The following is a 27,869-nucleotide window of genomic DNA, read 5'->3' on the forward strand; positions in this document are numbered from 1 at the left end:
ACTGTGCCCCAGAAAATAGTGTCCCTGACACTTGTAGTACCATAAAAAATAGTTTCCTCCAAAAACAATTGTGCTATGTTGATACTATGCCAGGGTGCCCCCACTGTAACAGTCCTCCCAAAAGTCCCACCAATAGTAATAATTATCTGCCAAGAAACCACAATAGAAACACTCATTGCACATGGCCCTTCTGCTGCCCCCCCACTTGCCCCTACCTGGCGCTGCCTGAGGCAATCCCCTCACCTGGCCTCATTGGTGGTGTTCCCCTGGCTGTAATATTATGGCAAACAAAACCTGGACTCTGTTGTTAAGGGAAACCAAAATTAAAATGCCCCTGGGGTTCAATTCTGGTTAAATTCAGTTATTTTTTTTCTGTACTGAGTTTGTGTCTTATGGGTGTAACACAGACACCAAAGTGGCCTTATTATCATTAAGGGGGATCAAGCGATAATCAGGCCCTGATAGCCTTAAATGGGTTTTGGTTAGTAAACCCTGCTAATGGAAACAGGAAGTTCTGCATATAAACATCCTGCCAGGATGCAGTGATGATAACAACAGGTTAAGGAAAGTACTGACATGAAAAATATATATATAGGGCAAAAATCTGCAGTGTTTGGCGTATTCTGGGTGGATTAAAAATATTATGGGACCGGAATACTCTGTTAATGGGGTTATCCCATCTCACTAAGTTGCTTTCATTCTGTACTTCTTAGTCTAATAATAAACTTACCCTATCCATGTTATTTTCACTATGTCCTCCTTTTCTCCGTAGTCATAATTTTTGTTTCCCTTTGTTTATCGCTCATTGGCAGGGGTGACAGCCATCCCTGCAGTATCGCTTGCGCAGTGTATTTGTTCTTGCCTGTGCTGGCCGGGACCATGTTAGCATGCACAGCATCTTCCGACCCGACCGCCACTCATCATCACAATAGTAAACAATGGAACAGCTCCTGGGCATGTGCAGTAGCTCAGGTGCTGTTTTCTAAAGCAATGCTATTAGCTGCATCGAGGGTGCTCTAGTTCAGGCAAGTGATGTCAGCAGAGCGTCGCTTGCCTGTACTGTGAATCAAAATGGAAGGTGCCACCCACACAAAGCACAGGGATTGGCGAGCTGCAGCAGGGGAAAGGAGATTATAATGAGAGATGGGACAACCCCTTTAAGCTAGATAAGTGTTGGCTGAACCTGCTGATCATCTAATGGGTATGGAAGCCTCCTGACTCTCACCTGATGCCAGATTTCTGGTAGCAGCTTTCTGCCCACTCCCCATTTAGGTCATGGGCATGCACAGCTGAGCGAGCAATTATATGAATGGGTCCGGAGAGATAGTTTGCCAACAGCTTAATAATGTGTGTGGCCAGCCTTAGGTTCTGTTCACACTTGCACCGTGGCTTTCATTCATAATAGAGCCTTAAGAGCTTTGACGGATTCAAAAGGACCCCAATAGATCCTGATGGATCACACTGTCACACTGATGTATACTACTCTTGTTATAAAAATGTGACAGAATCCTGATTGTATGGGATAAACATCAATGTGAACAGGGCCTTAGTGCATTTATTTAATAAGTTATCTTATCGTATCCGTTCTAATTTTGTTCCATAATCTCTGGCTGAGTTCACATGGCACTAAAAAAATGCCCAAGAAAAAGTCAGGGGTAATGTTCCTTTAGCGTTATCTGACTCCATTTTGCGTGACAATCCCAGGAAAAATTTTGAAATTGTGAGGCATACATATGGATAGAGGTTGTCTTTATGAGAACCCCTTTAATGTAGTGTTTTTGCACATTACTGTAAGTATTGGGGTACATACGCATTCCTCAGCTGAATTCATATTCTCAAAGGCAGTGCAAATGTGTTACAAAGTTGCACCACGGATAATTTGACCTTTTTATGTTTATACAGAAGTGAAGGCCTTAGCGTTTTGCCCTTTTGTAATGAAGGTCCAGCAGCTGAAGACATCTGAACACCCACATGTGGTTCTTCCTCTTAAGCATATGTGATGTGTAGATGGCCAGATTAGACAAGATCTTATTCCCGGATCTTTTGTCTGCATAGAATAGTCATATGTTGACCAAAAACAAAGATGAGTCATGTTCTTTACCACATTTCCCCTCAAGGCTGATATAGATCCTTTTGATATTTGGGAGAGTTCTCTTTAGAATAATTTTCAGGCCACACACACTTAAGTTGAAGGGTCTAATGTAGACTTGGTATTATTACGGAAAGCATTGACACCTCAAGAATCTGCTTTATTTCCACGGCAACCAAGTAGTAAGACCTCTGAGACCTTCGTCTAGAGTTACAGCTATTGTGTATGTTAATGTTAAGTAAGTGACACTGCTCCTTTAAGTTGAAGTAGCGTCTGGTGATTTTAAAGAGGGCATTAAGTGGAGCACCATTCCATCATCACATTGTTAACCTTTTGAGCTGTGCAGATCTGAGAGCAGAGATTGATAAGAGCTTATTATTTTATTAATTTCCACTGCTCGTTCACCATGTATATCAATTATCTGATGGATGAATAATGTAATGACCGTCTACCCAAGTCCATCTGTTGAGCGGTGACAGTCAAAAGTCGAAACAAAGGACTTGACGTATTTCTTTACAGCCACGGAGTGTAACACATTCTCTTTTTTTTTTTTTTTATTATATTTTTTGTTTATTTCGACTTGTTCAAGTCTTCTACCAGCAACCAGATTCTTTATTGTATGTCAAAAAAATAAATTCTCCTTTGTTTCGGCCAAGTACGTAGACCACAGTTGTTTTCCAGTTACGATAAATAACATGCTAGATTGATGTGGTCGGAGCTAAAGAGGTGAAAGGAAGGCCATTCTTTCTTCCCAAATGTTTTTTCTAGCTAAAAAATGTGAGCCTCTAATTATCATGATACCAGCAGTAATTTGAAGCAGACGTAATAAAATCCACTTCTTTGTTTCGAGTAGCTTTTGGTATAAATATATTTGATATGTTGTGGCTTGTTTATCCATTCCCAAGCGTTCAACTTTAGAATTTCACATTTGTAGAGCGCTAAGGTAATGATACATGTGTATATTGTTTTAAAGGCCGGCAGTAATGGGGCACACTTGTACGGAAAGTTGGGCCGTCCTGTATTTAAATTGGTAAATTGATCTATAAACACAGTTGAAAAGCATACCGGTGCGGTGGTGGGAGGCTGTCAGTCAGCCCGTCAGGCTTTTTTTTTTTTTTTTTTTCTCTTTTTGAGATTTAAAATGTCTAAAGAGGTCTAAGTGCTTCTAAGTCATGTTAACGTATTTAGTAGAAAACCTATCCTGCCGACTGCCGCTTTAAACCACTTTCTCGCACATGTCTGCCAGTTGACATCTGCTGATACGGTTTTGACTAGAGGGCTTTCTCAAGTCTAAAGTGGTTTCTGTTTGCCTCATGTATTGTCACTTAAAGGAAAAAAAAAACTGAAAAGAAAGCAGCAGTTTAGACATAATGTTATTAAGAGAACATACACTTCCATTGACAAGAGCAATAACCTGAATGTGCATTAAAATCTTACCAACAATGAGACTTCGGCCTCCTACATCTCCTCATTTTGTAAATGTCAAGTGATTTCTTTCATTTATAAAAATAATTTCCTTTTTCTGCCTCTTTTTTTTCCTCCTCCTCGACTAAACAAATATTCTAAGTAGAATGGAAATAATGTACATATTCTATACAAACATGACGGGGTACGTAATCCCAGAACATCATCATCGCATTGCTGACTGTCAGGCCCAGGCTTGAACAAAACCCTGTGAGTTAATTTGACTAAAATAACTTAAAATGAACACAGAAATTGAATAAATAATTCATTTACAACATTAAATTTTCCTGTTTTACATAGAACTTCTTATAAATTGACTAGAGACGCTGTATTCTGGATCTATTTCCATCACTTACACCACCCAGAGAAAGTTTAAAAAAAATATATATTTCCATTTTGCTCTTTGAAACCCTAATCTGAAAGAACTTGGGAAATGTACACAAGACATTAAAATTCCCTAGGAAAATCCCAGAGAAATTTAGCAGAGGCATGGATTTAAAAGACAGAGAAAAATTATACAATCACAGATTTCTTGTCTGCCCGTCAGATTCCTCTGGGTGGCTTGCCTGTGCTGATCAGTGACATGCATCCTCAAACATGTGCGATGGTTGCCTCATTTATTCGGCATATCATGTTTGTAGATTGACAATGTCTTTCTCCCTCTGCCTGGGTATTAGATTCCTCAGGGGACGGAACTGTGATGCTTTCTGACTGGGATTATAAAGTAAAAGCATCTCATTCCTTACCGGTGGTTACATATCTCTGCTTTATACTATTATCTGTCTACAGTATTTATGTCTCTAGTTATAAAGAAATGTGTGATGTTATTGTATTATGTTTACTCATAGCCTGCTATGCTCTGCCTGCGAGGGGTTACAATCCTCTCTGACATTGGGGGCATATCAATGGAATATGCTCTCAATGTCTGATAGGTGTGGGTCCCTTTGGGCCCGCCAAGTGAAAGAGGCATGCGCGGTCGCCCTCCATTAATTCCTATTGGAGCGATGAAAATAGCCAGGCAAGTACGGCCACTGCTCTATTTACTTTCATGGGGCTGACGGAAATATCCTGGGACCTGCACCTATCTGACATTGAGGGCATATCCTAGCGATATGCCCCCAATGTCTGAGGTGAGACAACCCCTTTAAGTTTACTATACCTCAAACATCATTCATTAAAGTGGTTGCCTCACAAAAAATATTACACATTTTTAAAAGCTACACTTGGATCTGAATACTTTTGTAATTTTGTAAGTTCATGTCTTAAAATTTAGTATAGCCACTCAGATATTCAATAAAATGTATCTGTATAGCGCCACCTGCTGTTTGTTCTTTTCCTTATCTCTGTCCACCTCAGTAACATTGCTGAGGTGGTTGCACATGCTCTGTTCCATCCTTCAACTGCCACCAGCTATATCTACTTTTAAAAACTGTGACAGTTACAGGAAGTGAAGGACATGCGCCCTGAAAATGGCCATGCCTATAGAGTAGTGTTGGGTCTATCGGCAACCACTGGGAAAGGGTGTCTGTTGAAGGGAAAATGTAGTGATAAATACTAAGTTATGACATTCATAAAATGTTTATATGTTAATTGTTCACTGTGAGGATGAAAGGAGGACATCTAGAGAGAGGGAAGGCTGAAAATGATGATAGAGGCAAGAAATGCCCCACAGTTTTCCACCTCTTTTTGTTAGGGCAAACATTTTAAATCTATACTTACATAAGTTGTGGCCTACATGATGGGCAGGGTCTACGATGCCAGATCATCTGTGCCAACAGGCTCCTTAGTAGTAATACCAGCGATGCATTTTATTACCTAGTGTTTCTAAATGTCTCACAATCCAATCATCCTCCATTCAAATTATATTAAAGTATCAACAAGGCTATGGTCTTGTACTGTACTGTCTAATAAAAGGACAGTATTAGTACCCTCAAAGACATAGGATGTTCCCCTATGAACACAAAATACAGGTTAAATACATAGATGCTGGAGGACCTGTGCACTCTCCTATGTTTATTTCAAGTGAAAAATAAGCACATGTTCTCCACATGAGTTTCAGCAGCTGGAGGAACAACAATGAAAAAAGGCACCATGATGTTTCTGTTTAGTAATTACTTGGAAGAAGAATAGAGAGTCGACAAAGGACTGGGTTCTAAGAAATGGTGTACAAGGATTGTTTTTTCATGGGCAATGCAAGTCTATACTAAAACAGGCAGACTAGGAGAGGTGACAGGTCCTGTTTAAGCGCTACTCATAGCTGTATGTCTAGACCCTGTGTGATGGCACCTGGTTGCATGTATGCCTCCTATAGCTGTTTTTAGAGGATTCTAGAATAACACATTCAAAAACAAAATGTCATTATGTAATCCTGTGAAAAACTAGAAGTGGGTAGACATGACTGGAGACATTCGGAGATGTGTTGAATCTCTTAGAAATGATAAAAGCAGCTTAACATGTTCCTGTAGATAAAAATCAATAAAATGAGAAAGGCAAGAAGTAATGGAACCCACCCCTGAGATGATGGGCCTACCTGGGGGGCAGGGGCATAGCTAAAGGCTCATGGGCCCCAGTACAAGAGTTCAGCTTGGGCCCCCCTTACCTCAGTGCTTTGTGGCCAGGGGCAGGGAAGTGCTTAGCCTTCGTACTGCCTGAGGCAAATATTTCTATAATACCGTAAAGTATTTATATAATACCGGTGTCAAGCGGCACAAGCGTCTTTAGACCCCCTCAAGCTCCTGGGCCTGGTAGCGACTGCTACCTCTGCACCCCCTATAGCTACACCCCTGCTGGGGGATGGGTCATAGATTTATGTAATTTCGGTAAAAATAAATAAAAATAAAGGGGTTCTGTAAAAAGAGACTTTGAGAAAGTCCCTCTCCTTTTTATCCAGGATGGAAATGCTCTCAGTCCATCTAACAAGAGCGTTATATTTCTCCAGGAGGGAAGGGGATTACAGAGGACATTACGGATGACATATTGAGGAGGGCAAAAAAACGGACACACAGACCTAACACGGATCCTTCACGTAGATCTTCACAGAGAAATTTTTTTTTACAGATTTTCCACGGATGTCAAACGTCTATGGAAATGTGAACGAGGCCTCAGTGTTTGATCAGTGTTTTCCATCAGTGGCTGTGAGCAAAAGCTAGGAGTGGATCCTACACAGAGGTACGGTATTATGCAAAGATGTGTTTTGGACCCACACTTGGTTTTTGCTCAAAACACTGACTGTGTGAAAGCGGCCTTAGGTGTCAGGGACCAGATGCAATTGCTTCTTTTGACCTCCCAATAATGTGCAGCGTATCCATATATGCTTTAGGACTTTTTTTTCAGTGTGCTCTCCGTATATAGTTGGCTTTCTAATGTGGCCATGCACACACATCAGCATTTTTTAAGGATCCAACAAATTACAGAACATGTCCTGTTCTGGTCTGTTTGTGGACAAGAATAGGCATTTCTATTCATGGGAGTGATAAAAATGTGGAATGAACACGGTAGATAACCGTATTTGGCAGATCTGTGGATTACGGACCAAAATACGGATACAGTCACTTGCAGGAGGCCTTATACAAATGCATGTGTAAGCAAATATACCCATATCTATTTCCATGTGGTTCCTGACATGGAAACTAAATGACACTAGAAAATTTTAGGTTTGAAGCAAACAAAGGCAATTTATTTTGGCACCCCAGAGAACCCCTCAAGCTATTTGTCCCCACTGAGTTGTCTCCTTAAGTGTCCTTCACAGTCTTCCGTCTTGGCGGCTTCTAAATCGCTTTTGCTGAAATAGAGAATGAAATAGTGGAGCTGAAATTGAGATGAGCTGAATACCTTGGGAGCAATTGTTGTAATCTGTGCATTGTTGTCCACTTGAGCAGAGCAAGGTTTAAAGATCACAGCAAAATGTCAGCATTCAGCTGTGAGAACAGAGGTCTGGTATCTCAGGTTAGCAGCCGGCCGATGCCCAGTGCCGTGTCTGCCCTATTAAACACTCAGCCGCTGGTATTGGGTTTGTCGCTGTGCGGAATCCAGGCCGAACTTAAGGCAAGTGACAGTTTACAGCAAAATCATATTCCTTAAAGGGGTTGTCTAACTAAGGCCTCATGCACACTTAAATGGGGCCGCAAAAGATATGGACAGCACTCTGTGTGCTGTCCGTATCCGCATGTCCGTTCCGTGGCCCTGCAAAAAAAATAGAACATGTCCTATACTTGTCCATATCACGGACAAGGATAGAGCTAAAGCAAGTGGCATTCATCATGTAGACAGAGTTAACACAAAGGACCTACTAATGTATTGTGATTGTCCATATTGCCTCTTTTGCTAGCTGGATGAATTTTTCCATCACGTTACACACTACCTGTTTCCATGGTTACGACCACCTTGTAATCCAGTATTGGTGGTCGTGCTTGCACACTATAGGAAAAAAGTGCTGGCCCCTCCGGTGGCCGGGACCACAGGAGTGCGGATAGTTCAGCCCTTTTTTTCCTATATTGTGAAAGCATGACCAACGCAGCTGGATTGCAGGGTGGTCGTAACCCTGGAAATGAGACGTGTATAATGTGATGGAAAATTGAGTCTAGCCAGCAGAAGAGGCAATCAGAATACTTTTGCTTCCTTTGCTGGCATCATTCATTTTCCCATCACTTTATACACTGCTTGTATCCAGGGGTTACGACCTCCCTGCAATCCAGCAGCGGTGGCCATGCTTGCACATTATAGGAGAAAGCGTTGGCCCCCTAGTGGCCGGGACCATGGAAGTGCGCTTGGGCGTGCATATGAAGCAGTTAACGTCCCAGCTACCTCGTATCTGCGCTGCAGCGGTGGTCATAACCCCTGGAAACGTGCAGTGTATAATGTGATGGGAAAATGAATTCAGCCAGTAAAGGAGGCAATATGGACAATCACAATACATTAGTAAGAGCCTTGTATTAACTTTCTGTACATAATAAACGCTATTTGCTGAAGCGAGAAAATCCCTTAAAGGCTGTAATGCTGTGAGATACACTTGGGGCATTTCATTAGACTCATGGCAGTCTCTATCTCTTTTGTTTGTGTGGATTTTCTTCAATACACAAAGACCATGGTCCTATAGCAGTTTATAGCTGTAGTCATACAAGGATGGCCAGATGCTGCTCTGCAGTGACTGAGATTTCTATAAGGCCCCTTTCACACCAGCGAGTTTTCCGCGCGGGTGCAATGCGTGACGTGAACTCATAGCACCCACACCGAATCCTGACCCATTCATTTCAATGGGTCTGTGTACACAAGCGTTCTTTTTCACGCATCAGTTCTGCGTTGCGTGATAATCGCAGCATGTTCTATATTCTGCGTTTTTCACACAGCCCTGGTCCCATAGAAGTGAATGGTGCTTCAGTGAAAAACGCATTGCATCTGGAAGCAAGTGCGGATGCGTTTTTCACTGATGGTTGCTAGGATATGTTGTTTGTAAACCTTCAATTTTTTTATCACACGCTTCAAAAACGCATTGCACCCGCGCATAAAAAAACAACGCAATCGCAGACAAAACTGTATGAACTTGCTTGCAAAAATGGTGCGAGTTTCACTGAACGCACCCTAAACGCATCCGGACCTAATCCGTCACGCTTGTGTGAAAGGGGCCTAAGACCCAGTTCATACAATGACTTGACAGTGGCATTGACTTCAGTGGGGAGAACCAGACCATCGAAAGCAGCAGGAAAAATCATGATAATGGCTTTGCCCCAGGATATTCCATGAATGGTCCCAGAACTGTCTCTTTCCTGAAATCACAGCCTCATCCTGGGAAAACTGCTGCAAAGCGCATTCATTTCCTTGCATTTTTGTTGAGTGTTAGCCGAGCAACGGGGGCGGATGCCTGAGCATTCACTGTACCACTCCATTTATTTACTGTGGGACCCCCAGAAATAGCCAAGTGCTGTACCTGTTTGGTACCGACAGGCCCACAGAGAATAAATGAAGCGGAACGGCGCAGGCTCGACCATCCACTCCATTCATTTTGGGGTACAGGCCCCGTTCTCGTGATCAGTGGGGGCCCTGGCGTTTGGGTGCTGCCACACTAATGTTTTTTGTGCTTTTTTTTTTTTTTTTACAAGAAAAATGTTTATTAGGCTACTTTCACACTAGCGTGTGTCAATGGGGATAAAACTGAACGGAATGCTCCAAAATGCATTCCATTCCGTTTAGTTGCGTTCCCATACCGGGGAGCAAACCGCAACATGTTGTAGTTTGCTTTCCGTCCTGGCATGCGAATCAAGACGGATTATGACCCCCAATGCAGGTCAATGGGGACGGATCCGTTTTCTCTGCCACAGAAAACTGATCCGTCCCCCATTGACTTTTAATGGAGTTCACGACGGATCCGTCTTGGCAATGTTAAAGATAGTAATACCGGATCCGTTCATAACGGACGCAGATAGTTGTATTATCAGTAACGGGAGCGTTTAAAAGTACCCTTAGTCATACAATCTTTTACGTGTATTTAAGATTTGTTTCCGATAGTTTGTGGGGAAATGCCTGGAAAAAAAAACCCACCAAGAGCACGCTGCAATTTATAAAAAAAAAATGACCCAAAAATACTAGAAAACTACCGTATCCAAAAGCACACTACAAAAATGCAGTATGTGGGTGTTTTATAATTTCCTAGTGACCCAGGAGCTTTTTACTTACGCTATGGTTGTCAGGCGTTCCCTTCAAAGACATCCCCTTTGGCAGAATCCTACTTGGGTATTTCTGGATGACCAGAGGACGTTACATTTAAGGACCGATATCCACAGAGATGTAGTAAATAATTTGTCAGAGTACCCCTGTCATAAACGAGTATATATACACTTACCTAAAGAATTATTAGGAACACCATACTAATACGGTGTTGGACCCCCTTTTGCCTTCAGAACTGCCTTAATTCTACGTGGCATTGATTCAACAAGGTGCTGATAGCATTCTTTAGAAATGTTGGCCCATATTGATAGGATAGCATCTTGCAGTTGATGGAGATTTGAGGCACGAAGCTCCCGTTCCACCACATCCCAAAGATGCTCTATTGGGTTGATATCTGGTGACTGTGGGGGCCATTTTAGTACAGTGAACTCATTGTCATGTTCAAGAAACCAATTTGAAATGATTCGAGCTTTGTGACATGGTGCATTATCCTGCCGGAAGTAGCCATCAGAGGATGGGTACATGGTGGTCATGAAGGGATGGACATGGTCAGAAACAATGCTCAGGTAGCCCGTGGCATTTATACGATGGCCAATTGGCACTAAGGGGCCTAAAGTGTGCCCAGAAAACATCCCCCACACCATTACACCACCACCACCAGCCTGCACAGTGGTAACAAGGCATGATAGATACATGTTCTCATTCTGTTTACGCCAAATTTGGACTCTACCATTTGAATGTCTCAACAGAAATCGAGACTCATCAGACCAGGCAACATTTTTCCAGTCTTCAACAGTCCAATTTTGGTGAGCTCGTGCAAATTGTAGCCTCTTTTTCCTATTTGTAGTGGAGATGAGTGCTACCCGGTGGGGTCTTCTGCTGTTGTAGCCCACATTTCTTTCCCATTCTGACATTCAGTTTGGAGTTCAGGAGATTGTCTTGACCAGGACCACAACCCTACATGCATTGAAGCAACTGCCATGTGATTGGTTGACTAGACTTGACTAGTGTATATAAAAACGCTGAAATGCAATTCTACTAGTAAATGCTAAAAGACTATTCTGTAGCTTCCGTTATTAGAGTTTAAAGGAGTTATCCTATGAACAATGTAAAAAATCAGACATCGTATAGTACCTGACAGTCTCTTTATAACAGAGCTAGAACCAGCCCTGCACCTCACATGGATATAGAGGTGACGGTTTTATTGGTAGCATTTTGGGAGGCCTTTTGGATCACTTGATGTTGCACTTTTTGTGATGTAAGGTGACAAAAATGGCTTTTAAAAAAAAACAAACATTTTTAATATTTATTTGTAAGCTTGCAGCTCAGGGGGCGTTCACTTTCTGCAGCAGCTGGTGGTGAAGGATGTAACGGAGCATGTATGTCAACCTCAGTGAGCTGGACAGAGAATTTAGAAAAAAGGGCAAACAGCAGGTGGCGCTATACAGATAGATATTAGTGAATATCTCAGTGGTTACATTCAATTTTTAATCACATGTAATCACAAAAATATTCAGGTGCTGGTTTGAAGTGTAAAATATTGGTTGGGGGAAAACCCCTTTAAGGCTCCATTCAGACGTCCGTAGAATGGGTCCTCATCCGTTCCGCAATTATGCGGAACATTTGCAGACCCATTCATTCTCTATGGGACCGGAAGAGATGCAGACAGCACGCATTTCCGGAGCGCGTCCCCGAAAATAGAGCATGTCCTATTCTTGTCTGCAACTGCGGACAAGAACAGGCATTTCTATGGCCGGTTGTAGTGCGGATCCGCAATGCACTACGGACGTCTGAATGGAGCCTAAGGGGTTTTATAAGGTGCATAATATCCACCTACGTCTGAATGGAGCCTAAGTAAAGTTGCTGAAAAATATGCAGCATGCGTACTGCTTATTTTACAATTGGAGCAGTTGGCAAACGTATGCCATACAGTTACTGTATACGTTTGATATATACATTGGGATTTATTTATATTTTTTTACATATACACCAAATGTAGTGTAAAGGGGTTATGCCATGATGTAAAAATAACTCATACATAATCTAGTACATGACAGTCTAACACAGCTAGAACCAGCCCTGTACCTCACATGGATCCAGAGATCTCCACGTTTACTTCTCCAATTACTTTGATAGATTCTCTTTAGAATGCCAGCTTTCTGCAACAGCTTTCTCCCTATCACAGCTTAGGCTACTTTCACACTAGCGTTCGGCTGTCCGCTCTAGAGCTCCGTTTGAAGGGGCTCACGAGCGGACCCGAACGCTTCCGTCCAGCCCTGATGCAGTCTGAATGGATGCGGATCCGCTCAGACTGCATCAGTCTGGCGGCGTTCAGCCTCCGCTCCGCTCGCCTCCGCACGGACAGGCGGACAGCTGAACGCTGCTTGCAGCGTTCGGGTGTCCGCCTGGCCGTGCGGAGGCGTGCGGATCCGTCCAGACTTACAATGTAAGTCAATGGGGACGGATCCGTTTGAAGATGCCACAATATGGCTCAATCTTCAAGCGGATCCGTCCGAGGCTATTTTCACACTTAGCTTTTTTTTGCCATTTTAATGCAGACGGATCCGTTCTGAACGGAGCCTCCGTCTGCATTAATATGATCGGATCCGTTCAGAACGGATCCGATCGAACGCTAGTGTGAAAGTAGCCTTAGGGGTGTGTCCTCCTCTCCCTGTAACGGTAGATACGGCTAGTGATAAGTACAAGAGAAAGGTAGCCGAGCTCACCTGCACAATTCACGGAAGCACGGATGCTGCCAGGAATGGGCAGAAGTCCATGAGGAAAGAAAAAATTTGATAACCAGCTTCCAAAATAAAAAGTATAAACAGCCTTTATTATTCCGTCAGTATTAAATCCAAGAAGCCACCAGGTCTACGCGTTTCAGGTCTCGCACAGACCCTTACACATAGTGGTAACAAATTCCACAGGTGTTTATACGGCTAGTGGTGGTTGAAGGATGGAACTGAGCATGTGCGTCCACCTCAGTAGGTTGGACTTCACTATACAGATTAAACACCAGGGGAAGCCATTATAATGATGTAAAGATAATACATCACAGCTGGAGCATTTTTGGAACAGAAAGTAAATTGAGAAAGTAATTATATAAAAATACACACATATAGAAATGAACACAGTCTTATTTTGGCAGATTTTAGTCTTGTGAAGAAATGTACATGTTGGCGAATAGAGATGAGCAAAGTTTACAAAACTTCGATGAGGTTGCTTTGCTAAATTTCACAAAGAAGTTTGCTTCTTGACTAATTACTTCTCACAAAGCGCATTTCTTTGTAACTAGCAGGCGCAGTGACGGGAAATGGCAATTGCGCTCCCTTCAGTCATTCAACCCCTCAGATGCCGTGTTGATTGCAGCATCTGAGATAAAAAATGAGGGGTTTAAGGGGTTAGTTGTTTAAAAACAAATACAATTTTACTCACCCTATCCATTTGAGAAGATCCCGCGCAGAACCTTGGGTGGTGCGTGGTGACGTCATCACATTGGCCGGTGTGATGACGTGATACGTCACCATGCACAAGATTTTGCGTGGGAGCTTCAATTAAGATGCCCGCTGTGGCCTCTTCGTGCTCAAATGGATCGGGTTAACATAATATTTTCCCCCCGCATTTCAGGGACAATTAATTTGTTACCACAAGGAAATATGGCTTGGTGACAAATCAAATTTTCCCTGAAATTCGGATGGAAGTCGACTTGGGATACTTAAAGTGGTGAACAATCGATCACTTTATTCGAAGACAGCAGTGCAAAGAACAATAAAGGGAACAAATGGCAGCAGATTTTGGATACTTTTCGGTTCCCAATGATGTTTTGCATTGTTTTGGCGAATAGATGAATTATCTGTGACCATCTGTGACCCCATCAGACCCCGTACAATAGCGGTGATCCCAGACATTTGTTGGCACGAGGGAATGAGTGAATTCTCAGTAATATTTAGTTTAGCACAAGTGTCTATATCCCACTCGGAGAATTTCATGGGCAGAGATCACAGGCTGTCTGCTTGCAATGTGTACACTGACGAGGCATTCTGATCTGGTGTGACATTCCTGTTAGGGCCAGTGCTGAGTGATATCATATCACAGGACAATGCTCAGAAGATGCCATCGGATATAGACTTCTGCCTGAGGAAAAAATGTGTCAACTCTCCGAGGCCTGAATGGATAAAAATAGGATACCACGAGTAATATTCAGCAAGTCGTCCCGGCTCTGCATGGATGAGCACATGCTATTCTCGTCACTTACCGTCATCCCCTCATAATTGGCAATACATCAAAAAAGTTTAGTATAATTGTAATTGCTCACTTATCATGTTAATGGCCTAAACTACATGTCTTTATTGTAATCCTATGTGCTCTGTTCTGAGCAAGCGGGGCTTTGTCCTGGCACGAGGATTAAAATAACTTTGAACTAAATCTGAGATAATTTCTAACAAACTGTTGCAATTAATATCATGGTATTAGTTTGGGATCAATGAAAGGATCCACTCTCTCGCTTTCAATTATTTTATTTTTAGCAATATGCCCCAAACTCTTAATAAAGTAATACACGTTCCAGATTAGCGAGGGCCCTTCATGTTCCGGAGCATTGTAATTTAGATTTCTTCAAAGGCTGTTTATGTCTGTCCTGTTTAGGATGAAGGACATTTTGTATCTGCAGTAATGTATACGAAGGCATACAGTATACCTTAGGTTCTGTAGGCAAAAATAAAAATGTAAAGCGGTTTTCTGGGAGTTCAATATTGATGGCCTTTCCTGGCCCATGTTTAGGGGTCTTAAAGGGGTTGTGCAGTGCAAAGATACTGATGAGTGATTCCCAGGATAGGTCATCAATATCAGACCGGTGAGGGTCCGTCTCCGAGATAGCAGTGTTCGTTTGAGCACCGTTTCCGTTTCAGAACTATCTGTGTGCGGTCTCCTTTGCAGCGGCAGCACAATATAATTACAACTGCTCGTCCTTTTCACATGAAGCGGTTATAATTACACCGCACCACCCCTACAAGCAAGACCGCGGACAGGTAATTTTGAAGAGGAAGCAACGTCTCTTGCTCTTCAAATAGCTGATCGGCGGGAGTGCCAGGTGTCAGACCCCCGCAGATCTGATATTGATGACCTAGGCCCAGGATAGGCGCACAATATCTTTGCACTGTGCAACCCCTATAAGTTTGTAATTTTATTCTGAATACAGTAGCATACTTACCATCAGTCCTGCTGGTAATGAGCTTCAATCCTAACGCCCCCAGACACATCAGTGAATGGTCAGCTGAACGTGCTGAAATTGTTGGGTATGGCTGACAGTGTAATGTGTATGGGGTGCTCCTGATTCTCCCCTGACAGGTGATGTCCAAGAAGAGAAGGATCAGGCAAAGTGAATATTTTCTCCCTCTGTCAGAGGTGTCTAGTGGAGGCTTTCACCTTTCTCCCCCTTGATCATAGTATGTGTTTGGGGGCGTTGAGGTGGTGGTGGGGGGTCTCTGTCGGCTAAACAATCATTTGGCCAACAGCTGTTAGGTGTGTAGGCCCAGGTTTAGTCTGTCAGTTTTAGTCTTATCCACTTAGTTACTGCAGCTAAAATGATCAAGTATCGGGACAATTATTGGGGAAGAGTGTACGCTTGTTCCCCCGGTAATGCCCCATGTAAATGTGCAATGGGTGCCTCCCCCAGGGCCCTCCTATAACGCATCCCAGGTGTAGGAAATGTCGAGTGGTGTAGTGCGGCCTAAATATCTCTTTATATGTCACGGTGCTTCTACCTGGATACTGCTGGAACCCAAGCTTTGGCTCCGAAGCAATGAAAAGTGGGAATAATTGAGGGATTGGAAAGAACTCAAGTCCAGACCTTGAGATGAAGTTCAACAGCAGCTTTACTTTTAATAAACATTTCTTCCAACAGTTTTCAGGCTTTATCTTGGTTCCAGCAGGCTTTAGCATGAACTGGCAGGCAAACCAGACTCTGCTTCATCTCTTTCTCTCTGCTGTGCTGACAAGCTTAAATAGTATCTTTGCTTTCTTCTTGATGCTGCACTTTCTCTCTGTAGTCTGACTCTAGGTTATGCCAGAGAACTTTCCTCCTTGCTCATGAGGCTTCAAGCTTTGGCCTCCATGGCCAGCAGAGCTTTAGGTGCTCTGACTGGCGTGGGCACGTCCAGCAGAGACATGCCCCTGCACACCCTTCTCCTGTCTAGGGAAGACTAGACTAACTAGAACTGGTCCCCACCCTTCCTGCAGGAAGTAGGGCTAGCCCACTTCCCTACAGAGGGGGGTTAGAATTGAATGGAAAGCTCCATTCTACCTACATACAGCTCTGCTGTGTTTTCTGCCACCTGCTGGTAAACCAGGCACAATACATGTGAACAGTTACATAACAAGATTAGGAATGCACATTGTGGAGGACCTGGACAAAAATACATAAGATGACATTTTGTTAGCCCAATAAAGACAGTAGCAGGGTGCAGGAGTGGTAACACCATTCTGGAGTGTTACAGATGTAATGCCAGATGATTGGATCTTTTGGCACATGTAATAGTTTTCCATCAGCACATCATCCTGTGTAAACATGACTTTGTTACAATCTAACAATGTCAGGCAATTATCGAGGACATTTGGTTTGTGCCTGATAATTGCCTGTGCATTGGCCCATGTAAAAGGGCCTTAAAGGGGTTGTCTTATAAGCTCTCCTTCACTCCTTTACCATGTATGAGAGGAGCATTAGAGCATTTCCTTTCTCCCATGCTTCCGTTGCATTGCACAGCTCAAGGTATGTTTATTGTGAGCTGGTGACGTACCAGGCTTCACATCAGTATGCTAGGCCGAGACTTCGGCATTTTTTCCCATTGACATGCATTAATGCCGGATCCGGCAAAACGGATCTGGCATTGCGGTCTGCGCATGCTTAGACCGCAAAAAATGTGAAGAAAATAAATGCCGGATCCTTTTTTCCGGATGACACCGGAGAGACTGATCCAGCATTTCAATGCATTTGGCATACGGATCAGGATCCTGATCCGTCTGACAAATGCCATCAGTTTGCATGTGTTTTGACGGATCCGGCAGGCAGTTCTGGCGACTGAACTTCCTGCCGGAATCCTCTGCCGCAAGTGTGAAAGTACCCTAAACTTAGTCATCTTATTCTGAGTAGCATATTTGCCGTCAGTCCTACAATCCGGACAATTCTGAACGTCCCTTGGCTCCTAAGGGTTGTCTTTTGCTAGACGCTGGGTTGATTTTAAGCATCCCCCATATAAGCCACCTATTGCCATGATTGAAAGCTTGTATGTGATTTGAACATGTTTTGGTCACTCCCTGGTCTATTACTTTTCACGTTTGTCATGTCCTCCTTCTTAGGCCTCATGCACACGACCGTTATGTCCGTTCCGCAAAATGGGGTTCCGTGATCCGTTTCCGTTTTCGTGTGTCTTCATTTATTTTTGGAGGACCTCCAGACATGAAGGAAAGTAAAAAAAAAAAATCTAAGTCAAGTTTGCCATGCAAATGATAGGAAAAAAACGTACGCGCGGACGCGGATGACAATCTTGTGTGCCTCCGCGTTTTTTCACGGACCGCTAACCGTTTTCTGTGAAAAAAATAGGACAGGTTATATTTTTTTGACGGACTGGAACCACTGATCACGGACGCGGATGACAAACGGTGCATTAGCCGAGTTTTCAACGGACCCAATAGGTCCGCAGAAAATCACAAAAAACGGAACAACGGACACGGAATGAAACAATGGTCGTGTGCATGAGGCCTTACCGTGGAGAAATACATTCCCAGTAAGGTATCATGCTGACATTCAATGTGATATGCCGTATTGGCAACCTCTGCAAAATGGATGGAGTTTTTAAACAAATTTCACTCTTTTGAATTATAATAATTAAATGTCCTTGTCTTTTAGTGGACGGCTGTATACACAGAGCCTCGGGGCATTTTCTGAATGCCGAATGTCGCACACTTGGAGGTTGTCCCACTGGTCAAGCAAGAATCACTTGTGGGTATGATCTGCCAGCAAAATGTAAGTCACCTGAATTTCTTTATAAGCTATGAAATTTTATGACTGTATTGCCGAATATAATGGGATTTTTTATTTTTATTTTTTACAAGGCATGTTACCACTAGTTTAGTTTTATTCGCAGCTCAGTTAATGCTACAAATTGAGAAGGCAGCAAGCGGCAATGCGGGCACGAACTGGGACACTCCAGTTAGGGGCTCTGCTAAAGGATTTACATCTTTATCCCTACCAGTCAAGTATCGTACAAAGGTCACAAATGGATCAGCTAGAAAGTATTCTCTCTGGTATGCCAGCTGCAATATCAAGTGTGCTAGGATACATCGATGATAATATAATAGTAACTTTTATGTTGGCGTAAGATGCACTTAGCCTTAACGTTTGGCATGAATCTTGTAGCAAATACTGTATGTAGTCTATTGGAACATCGTCTTAAAGGGAGTCTGTCACCAGGAAATTCACTAATACAGTGCCTGACGGGCTAGCTCAGCTGAATGTAGTGATACCTTTCACTTGCGGTTCTTGGCAGAGGGAGGCGCTGGCAGGGGTATGGGGAGGAGCCATGGTTTGGGTCCGCACCTGATGCGCACAACTGTTCATTTACATATGAATTAAAAGTACTTTTTCTCCAGAATGAAGCAACAGATCGCCAAGTGAGAAGCATTATTTAATTCAACTGAAGAAGGCCTACACGGCTCTCTGCCTGGTTTATCGGTGAATTCCATGGTGACAGATTCCCTTTAGAATAAAAAATAAAAATGAATGTGATTGGTTTGGGAAGTTTTAGTTGTGCCAAGAAGTATTGAATTCCAAAATGGTGAGGGAATGTGAAATATAAAATAAATTCAAAGTTTATATGTGTGACCAGAAACATATTGATAAAATACTGTATATTATACTGCTATAACCTCTGTAGCCCTGTATATAACCGTATACCTCTAAACTAGCAAACCTAATCATGAAGGACACAGAGAAAGATTATATTTTCTGAATTATCTTGAAAACGGAACTGCCATTGCCAAATAATATTGTGGAGCGATATATGCATGGGCGCAACTACCAGGGTACCATGGGGTCCAACAGCATTTTACCCCAAAGGTGCAGTTAGCAGTGAAATGCATGTAAGGTGGCGTCGAAAATTGAATGTATCCCCATGGTAAAAGTCACTATGGATTCCCATGGTTACCCTTGCTGTGTGCAATTTTGCGGAATGGGTGCGGACCCATTCATCTCAATGGGGCCGCAAAATATGTGGACAGTACACCGTATAGAGCATGTCTATTATGGGCACCCGGGCGGCATACGTGTTTTGCGGATCTGCAATTTACGGGCCGCAAAACATGGCACGGTCCTCTGAATGTGTCCTAAGGGTGCATTCACATGACCGCATGTATTTTGCGGGCCACAAAACAGGGATCCGCAAAAAATACAGATTACGTCTGTGTTGCATCCTTTTTTATTTTTTTTTCCTGCGAATCCATTGTAACAAGGCCTATCCTTGTCTACAAAATGGACAAGAATAAGACATGTTCTATCTTTTTGCGGGAACGGACATACGGATGCGGACAGCATACAACATGGTGTCTGCATTTTCTGAGGACCCACTGAAATGAATGGGTCCGCCTCCAATCTCCAAAAAATGCACATCGGAGACGGACCACAAATACGGTTGTGTGAATGGGCCCCCCATGATTAGTACATCTGGGCCAGTGTATGACCAGTCAGCCTCACTGACCACCTATAGGATGTGTAGTATGTGAGAAAGGTAAAGAACTGCAAGATCATAGATGGAGCCTGATGATATAATAATGGCTAACCTTCTGAATAGTCTACTAAAATAGATCAGGTTGGATTCCTGAAGATCAGCACATCTTATACTCTTACTGCTACTGAGATGGTAAGTTCAGTTGTACCGGTATGTTGGTCATAGAATTGATCTGATATTTTTGGATTTTGCTAAATCATTTAAATCACTTGATGATATTCTTCCATTGAAATAAACATATGTATGGCTACTTTTACACTTGCGCTTGATCGGATCCGTTCTGAACGGATCCGATCATATTAATGCAGACGGAGGCTCCGTTCAGTACGGATCCGTCTGCATTAATAACTTAGAAAAATTTCTAAGTGCGCAAGATGCCTGAGCGGATCCGTTCAGACTTTCAATGTAAAGTCAATGGGGGACGGATCCGCTTGAAGATTGAGCCATATGGTGACATCTTCAAGCGGATCCGTTCCCATTGACTTACATTGTAAGTCTGAACGGATCCGCTCGCCTCCGCACGGCCAGGCGGACAGCTGAACGCTGCAAGCAGCGTTCAGCTGTCCGCCTGTCCGTGCGGAGGCGAGCGGAGCGGAGGCTGAACGCCGCCAGACTGATGCAGTCTGAGCGGATCCGCTCCATTCAGACTGCATCAGGGCTGGACGGAGGTGTTCGGGTCCGCTCAGTGAGCTCCTTCAAACGGAGCTCACGAGCGGACCGACGAGCGCAAGTGTGAAAGGAGCCTATATTGGTAAGAAAGACAAAAGTTAAAGAGGAGCTGTCACTTGTCACTACTGCATTCCGCATATGATAACAATTCTGGAGCATCTATTCCTATGACTGTGTGATGGGCCATTCCTCTATTATTCCTGGTAGAAGTTTACAAATAAATCGCCAGCAGTCAGGGACACACCCCTAACTGGTAACACCCATCTGTACTTTTACTGCAAGAGGCTGACAACTCATAACCTCTATCAGGAATAATAAAGGAATGACACATCACAGAGTCATGAGAACAGATGCTCCAGGATTGTTATTACAAGGGGAATGCAAGTAGTTACTACAACAGACATGTCAGGAGAGGTGACAGCTCCTCTTTAAATGGAGAATTACATATTTCAGTGGCATCTAAAGAACATTACCAACATTACTTTGAATACACCTGGGAAAACAGACTTGGGGAGCATGAAACTCTGTAATGCTGGACAAATTGTAGCACCCAATGCCAAGCAGCAGCTGCATAAGAAATTAAAAACTAAGGTTGTAATAAAGGACGGCAATGAGTTAAAGAGGTTCCTGTGGGTTAATATACTATATTACTTGATTCTTTTCCAAATGCTTAGCTGTTATTGTTCATAACTAGAGAATTTCTTAAAAGTTTGATTCAGCTGATTTGCCGAATTTCACAAAGAATGACCTAGTCACAAAGCGCATTTTTTTGTAAGTAGCGGGTGCAATGACAAGGAGCTGCGATAGAGCCTCCCCCGTCATTGAACCCTTCAGATGCCGCGTTCATACATGATCACCGCGTTTGAGTGTAAAATTTACAATAAAATAAAAAAAATTATCAAACTTACCGCCTCCATTTCCTCATGATGGGCCCCCAGCCTCTATCTTGCTTCAAGATCTCGGCCGAAATCCTGTGCGGCGCGAGATTATGTCATCACGCCGGCTGGCGTGGTGACGTATATGATGTCATCACGCCGGCCAGCGTGATGATGTGATCTCTCGCTGCACGGAATTTCGGCCGAGATCTTCAAGCAAGATAGAGGCTGGCGGCCCATCATGAGGAAATGGAGGAGGCAAGTTAGAATTTTTTTGTTTTATATACCATTTCAGGTTAAACCGATTTGCTGGCACAAAGCACTAAAAAATTTGGCTTCTAGGTGAATCTAATTTATCCTGAAATATGGATCGAATTCCACTTCCTGGGATTCGATTAACTCATCTCTATTCATAACTATACTTAAATTATACATTGTTTTTTGTGATGTGTCCATGGACAGTATCTATAGACAGGACCGGCCTGGGGTACTGACATACAGGGTGCAAATACTATACCATGCAAGGGCCAATTATCACTGTCAGAACTGTGGGGGACACTTTTCCATACAACTACTCTTTGGGGTTCATTTATCAAACTGGTGGAAAGTAGAACTGGCTTAGTTGCCCATAGCAACCAATCGGATTCCACCTTTCATTTTCCAAAGGAGCTCTGAAAAATAAAAGGTGAAATCTGATTGGTTGCTATGGGCAACTAAGCACCAGTTTGATAAATGACCCTATGTGTATTTCCACATGTCAGATTTGTTCCAGAAATTTCTGCAACTGTTCCCTTTATCTGAATGAAGCTTGAAGTAATCACGTGCTTGCTGTTCAACCAAAACCCATTTAGAAAATGCACAAATGAATGTGAATCCACATTAAAGGTACCCATACACCTTCAGTAGCGTGCTTTCCGACAGTTGTCTCTCCCCCAGGCACATACACTCTCCATTCAGGATGTGCCTCTGACAGTGACTTACGGTATAAGTACTGCTTGAAAAAGACAGAGACGGGTCGAAACGTTGCATCACCTTGCTGGTTTATGGAATAAAGCCACCACTGGATTTTTTCTAAATGGCGAGTGCTGTGGATTGTTTTGTATTTATTTGATGCCAGGATCATCAGCCGGGATCCATATCTGCTTGCACCACCGTTACCTTTTAAGGTATTTTACAGGGCTTTCCCAATGTGTTGGGTACAGTAGTGCTGCCAGAACTTTGCATATATTACGGTATATCTTGACATTATTTGCCCCTCAAACATTTGATTACTAGCCCGGCCGAAAACAGTGGGTTAGGCCAACAATAAACTATTATTATAGGGCCATGCGCCATGTATCGTCCAAATAATACTTCCAAACAATTGTCTGAATAACACTGCAATACAGTGAAATCTCCACCATGCACTGCAAAAATAATATAGTACACTGTTCTTATATAGCAGCGCCACACAATGTCTAAGTTAAAACCCGCCAAACAGCGCTCATCTCTAAGTAGCCTAATAACAGTGCTTTACAGTATTAATAAGATTGGTGGTGGTTGCATGTACAAGACTGACTGTGACACCCCTTAAAGGGATATTCCTACTGTAGACATTCTATGGGTGTGCTATAAATATCCGACAGATCCTTTTCCTACCTCTGAGACCAGTCCTAATCTCCAGGACAAGGGCCCTCCCAGTCCTTGTCCCATAGTGGTTGGCTGGCTTGTCCATGCAGGGAATGTATGAAGAGGTGGCTGTGCATAAGTGTTTTTGTGACAGAATTGAATGGACTGTGCTGAGGACACGGCGCACAGAATTTGAAGGTCTTCATTCTGGTGGGACTCATATGTATCAAACATTTATGGGTGGGAATGCCCCTTTCAGCGTGGATGGGTAGTGCACAGGGCTAATTTTACACAGGCTGATTTATAAGCAATTATCGGGAATGAAGAGTTTGTTCCCAAAAATTGCCTGATCATCGAGTGGAGGTGAGCGCTGCCTTTACATGCAGCTATTGTCCTCTGTATGGGGATGAGCAATCTCTGCTGTGCATTGTTTGTGGGCAGTAGATCCGTTTCCACCTGGTGATGTACTGCCCAGAAATTATGGTGTGTGGTTCTGATGGACCTTAAAAGGACTTTTGTTGTCCACTTTATAATGATGACCTGTCCTCAGTATAGGCCAACAATATTTGATGGGCAGGGGTGTGACATCCCTGCCTATCGGCTGTTCGGGAGTTGCATTCACATCAATAGGTGGAGCACTGCATAACCAGCTCTGTCCACTACACCATGTGTAGTCCTGGCACCGGAACTACTTCTGAAAGGCTGATTGGTGGGGGTGCGAGGTGCCGAACCCCTGCTGATATGATATTAATGGCCTATCATCCATGTGTCATGTCACTGGGTCACGTGACACGTCACCGCTGGAGCAATCACACGACCCAGCATCAATCTGCCGGGTAGTGATGGAGCCCAGCGGCGGCAATCAAATAAGTAAGGCCTGCACCAAAGGTCAAAAAGGTGAACAACCCCTTTAACTCAAGCTCACGGGGAGATGGTTGTAAACCATTTCTAAGACATTGTAATGCTTTGCTTTCGTTATAAATTTGTATAATTAGTAAGCTTAGCAGGAGTAATAGGATGCAGTAAATATCCCTTCTCCTGCGCACAGGGTAATATATACTTGTTAAATGATGATGGCCCCGGCTCAGTATTTCCGATAAATAATGGCATTCGGAGCGCTATTCGCTTGAAAGCAGTTGTTAAAAAAAAAAAAAGCATTTTCTCTTTTATTCATGCAGATTTGTGGGTAGTGAATACTCCCATGCCCAGAGAGATCAAAGTGATATATTGTGCTTTCAGCTGCTGTGCAAAGGCTGATTGGCAATTACTGTGAAGGCATCTGTCACACGTTAACGCCTAGAAGCAGCTAACGGCATCCAGCGCCGGAATTTATCCGCCGTTCTAAAGTGGACTTAGCCCAATTTTGCCTTTAACAATTGAACAATGTCTTATGCGAAGTGTTCTTGTGCACCACATGTAATAATTAATGATTGCAGGTCACGGCGGGTAATATGATGCATTTGTTTTGTGTCTTTTAAGTATCTGAGACGCGTCAGTGAAAGGTCATGGGCAGCTTTTCAAGGGAGAGTTATCAAAACTGGTGTAAAACAGAAATGGGCTAGTTGCCCATGGCAACCAATCAGATTCCACCTTTCATTTTGCAAAGGAGCTCTGAAAAATGAAAGGTTGAACCTGATTGGTTGCTACGGACAACTAAGGCAGTTTTCCTTTACACCAGTTTTGATAAATCTCCCCCTTTGTGTTTAACGAGCGGAGGTGCAGAGTGCGAGAGACAGTGGATCAGTCAAGTCGGTTTTTGTAGGCATCTCAAAGCTCTGAAATAGGTAGAAAAATCTGGAAGAAATCATTGTTCTATATTCAGCATAAATGGGAATAGATGAAGGATTCTCAATTACTCTAAATTATCGGAAATAATTAAAGCGAAAATAACTTCACATTCAGAGGTGAATGAGCAGAACTCTTACATGGTGACCTTCCTTTTCATCTGTTTAGCTGCAGATCTGTCAGTTCCTGGGATTCCTTTTCAGCAATCCAAGATGGCTGCACTGCTTCTCGGACCTGATGAAAGCTTCTTTTGGTAGCTTAAGGGCTGTTTCACACGAGCGGATCCTGTGCGTGTTATCCGCAGCGTGAATGAGAGCCAAGCCGCGCTCCGGACAGCAGACACACGGAGCAGTAACATGATTGGTAATGCTCCGTGTCTCTCTGTGGTCTTTTTACTACAAAATCACAGTGAGATAAAGTTGTCACCGTGATTTTGTAGTAAAAAGGTCACAGAGAGGCCCGGAGCATTATTAGTCATGTTACTGCTCCGTGTCTCCTCTGTCCGGTGCCGGGCTTGGCTCTCATTCACGCTGCAGATGACACGCATGGCCTCCGCTCGTGTGAAACAGCCCTAAGACTCTTCCCGCTGCCCTTAGATTGATCAGCATTGCTCACATGAATGCTGGCCAAAGCAAGGCACAGGGCTGGACCAGTAGGAAGTGTCTTGGGCTACTGATGCAAGGTTTGAGATGTGGTGCGGCCATCTTGGATGAGAGATGAGGAGCGTGGGAATTAGCAGATGAGCAACTAAAATGGTGAACAGGTCACCATGTAAATGTTCTGTTTGTTCCCCAGTTAATGTGAATTTTATATAAAAGTGAACGGTGCCAAATCTTCAGGTGTGTGCATGAGGCCTAACTTTGTCCAAAGTTGGAAACGTATGGAGGTACCTAACCCATAGACTGCTGGGTTGCAGATACCGCAATGTGTGCGTAAGCCCTTATTACAGGGATTCCCTAATTGGAGTTGAGGATTAGACAATGGGAGACCGCTGCCGTTCATGTGCCCACAGTTTATGGTCACAACTACACCAAGAAAGGACATGTCTTGGAATGGGTGCTACCATAAACTCTGGCCCCCCACTGAAAATAATGCAGGTGGTTTCTCCATGGCTGCATGGACGCTTCCTGGCACAATCACTGGCTTCAGCCATGAGCCACTGATTAGATCTATCACCCAATCAAGTGACTGTCCCTCTTTGACCGTCCAAAAATGGGCTATTCTCTATTATATACAATTTCTTGGAAGTAGTAATGGGCTCTCAGGTGACGGTCACGAAGAAATTGCTTCAATTTTAAGTACCGTAAATCTCTTGTTGATGTTTCTCCTTGATTTATTAACCATAGTAAATCACCCCATGTGTACTCAGGGTTCATTAGCCTTTTATTGATGGGGGGGATGTCTTACATTTTTGTTATTTACCGACCTGGGCAATATATTTTCTGCCTCATTAATACTGAAAATTTTATGACAATTATGTGGCATGATAGCAATTAAATGTAATTCATCAAGCCTCGTAGACTGACATATGATTAATGTAATGGTATGGTTTGGTTTGATTGTGGTTAGCTGGAATTTAGAATTTAAACAGGCATATATGTTTTATTTTTAGTGCAAAACATAAAAAAAAAATGCAAATGCAATACTCACAATACTCTTCATCTAAAAGTTTTTTGTTTTGTTTTTTTAGAAAATACAGCTAAATTCATAAAGTCCCTCTGCCCCTTATGCAAAGACTACTACTATAATTAAGAGTTGGGGGCTCTGTTAAAGTTTTTGCATGTTTTTATGTTTATTTATTTTTTACCTGTTAGGGCTCATGCACACCACGGTATGTATGACAACAGTCCTATTCTTGTCCGTAATGCGGACAATAATAGGACATGTTCTATTCTTTTGCGGAACAGACATGCAGACATACGGAAACAGAATGCACATGGAGTAACTTTCGTTTTTATTTTGTGGACCCATTGAAGTGAATGGTTCCGCATACGGTCTGCAAAACAAACGGAATGGGCATGGAAAGAAAATACGTTTGTGTGCATGAGCCCTTAGAGTTTATTTTTTTTCTTTCAAGAAACAAGCCGGGGGAGGGGGGGGGGGGGGGGAAGGTGCATGCAGAGTCTTAGCTGTGTGTAAAGGGTTTTGCATGCAGTTCCGTAAAGGATAGAAAATGTCCTATTCTTGGCCTCAAATGCTGACCACGGACCCATTAAAGTCAAAGGGTCCATATGTCAGTTCCGCAAAGGATAGAACATGACCTATTCTTGACTATAAATACTGACCACATTAAAGTCAATTGGTCCGCAAAAAAAAAAAGGGGGGGATGTGAATCTACCTTTAAGCTGATCTTCTAGCTATTTTGAATGGCTAAAAGGTTGCCAGTTTGGTCACTATAATGAGCATTGTCTTGAAGATATGACCAGTAGTCATTTTAAAAAACACTTGTAGCACACGGCATTCTTTGATGTGTACATATCCCTCATTCACATCTCAAAATGTTTTTATTTTTTGGGGGAAGTCGGGGAGGGGGAATTCTCTTTCAGTTTCAGCATCAGAAAGACTAGGACGGCCCCTGCTGAGCAGATTAATTACCAGCTAATAGCTTATCCTTGAAATGACCAGAGTTCATATCTTGACCTGTTCCATTTACTGGTCATCTTTACAGTAAATTGTTCGATTTATTTTTCAGCTGAGTGAAAATATTTTTTTAGCATTTTTCTTAGCCATAAATTCTATGTATTTTATTTTTCAATCTTCGAGGAAGCTGTCAAGAGTGACGTGTGCGATCTGTAGTCAGAGATGCTTTTTTTCCCCACCGAACAGTTGTCAGAATCCCAACCATAGGTGCGAACAACCAGCAGCTGTGCACACTTGTAAATATGGATTCGGAATATCGATGTCTGAGACAAAGATTATAGAAGAATTTTTATGTGAAGC

The 27,869-nt window shown here is 42.9% G+C and overlaps 1 protein-coding gene across 1 annotated transcript in view; it reads left to right on the forward strand.

Moving 5' to 3' along the window:
- The window catches only part of MACROD2 (mono-ADP ribosylhydrolase 2), a 2,142,907-nt gene that overhangs the window by 790,909 nt on the left and 1,324,129 nt on the right, over nucleotides 1-27,869 (forward strand). Inside the window, exon 4 of the mRNA XM_044291259.1 lies at nucleotides 18,117-18,233. Coding sequence (XP_044147194.1) covers nucleotides 18,117-18,233 — 117 coding nt within the window. The remainder of the gene's footprint in view (nucleotides 1-18,116; nucleotides 18,234-27,869) is intronic.

This window comes from Bufo gargarizans, chromosome 4, assembly GCF_014858855.1.
Source record: "Bufo gargarizans isolate SCDJY-AF-19 chromosome 4, ASM1485885v1, whole genome shotgun sequence".
NCBI classification, from domain to species: domain Eukaryota; kingdom Metazoa; phylum Chordata; class Amphibia; order Anura; family Bufonidae; genus Bufo; species Bufo gargarizans.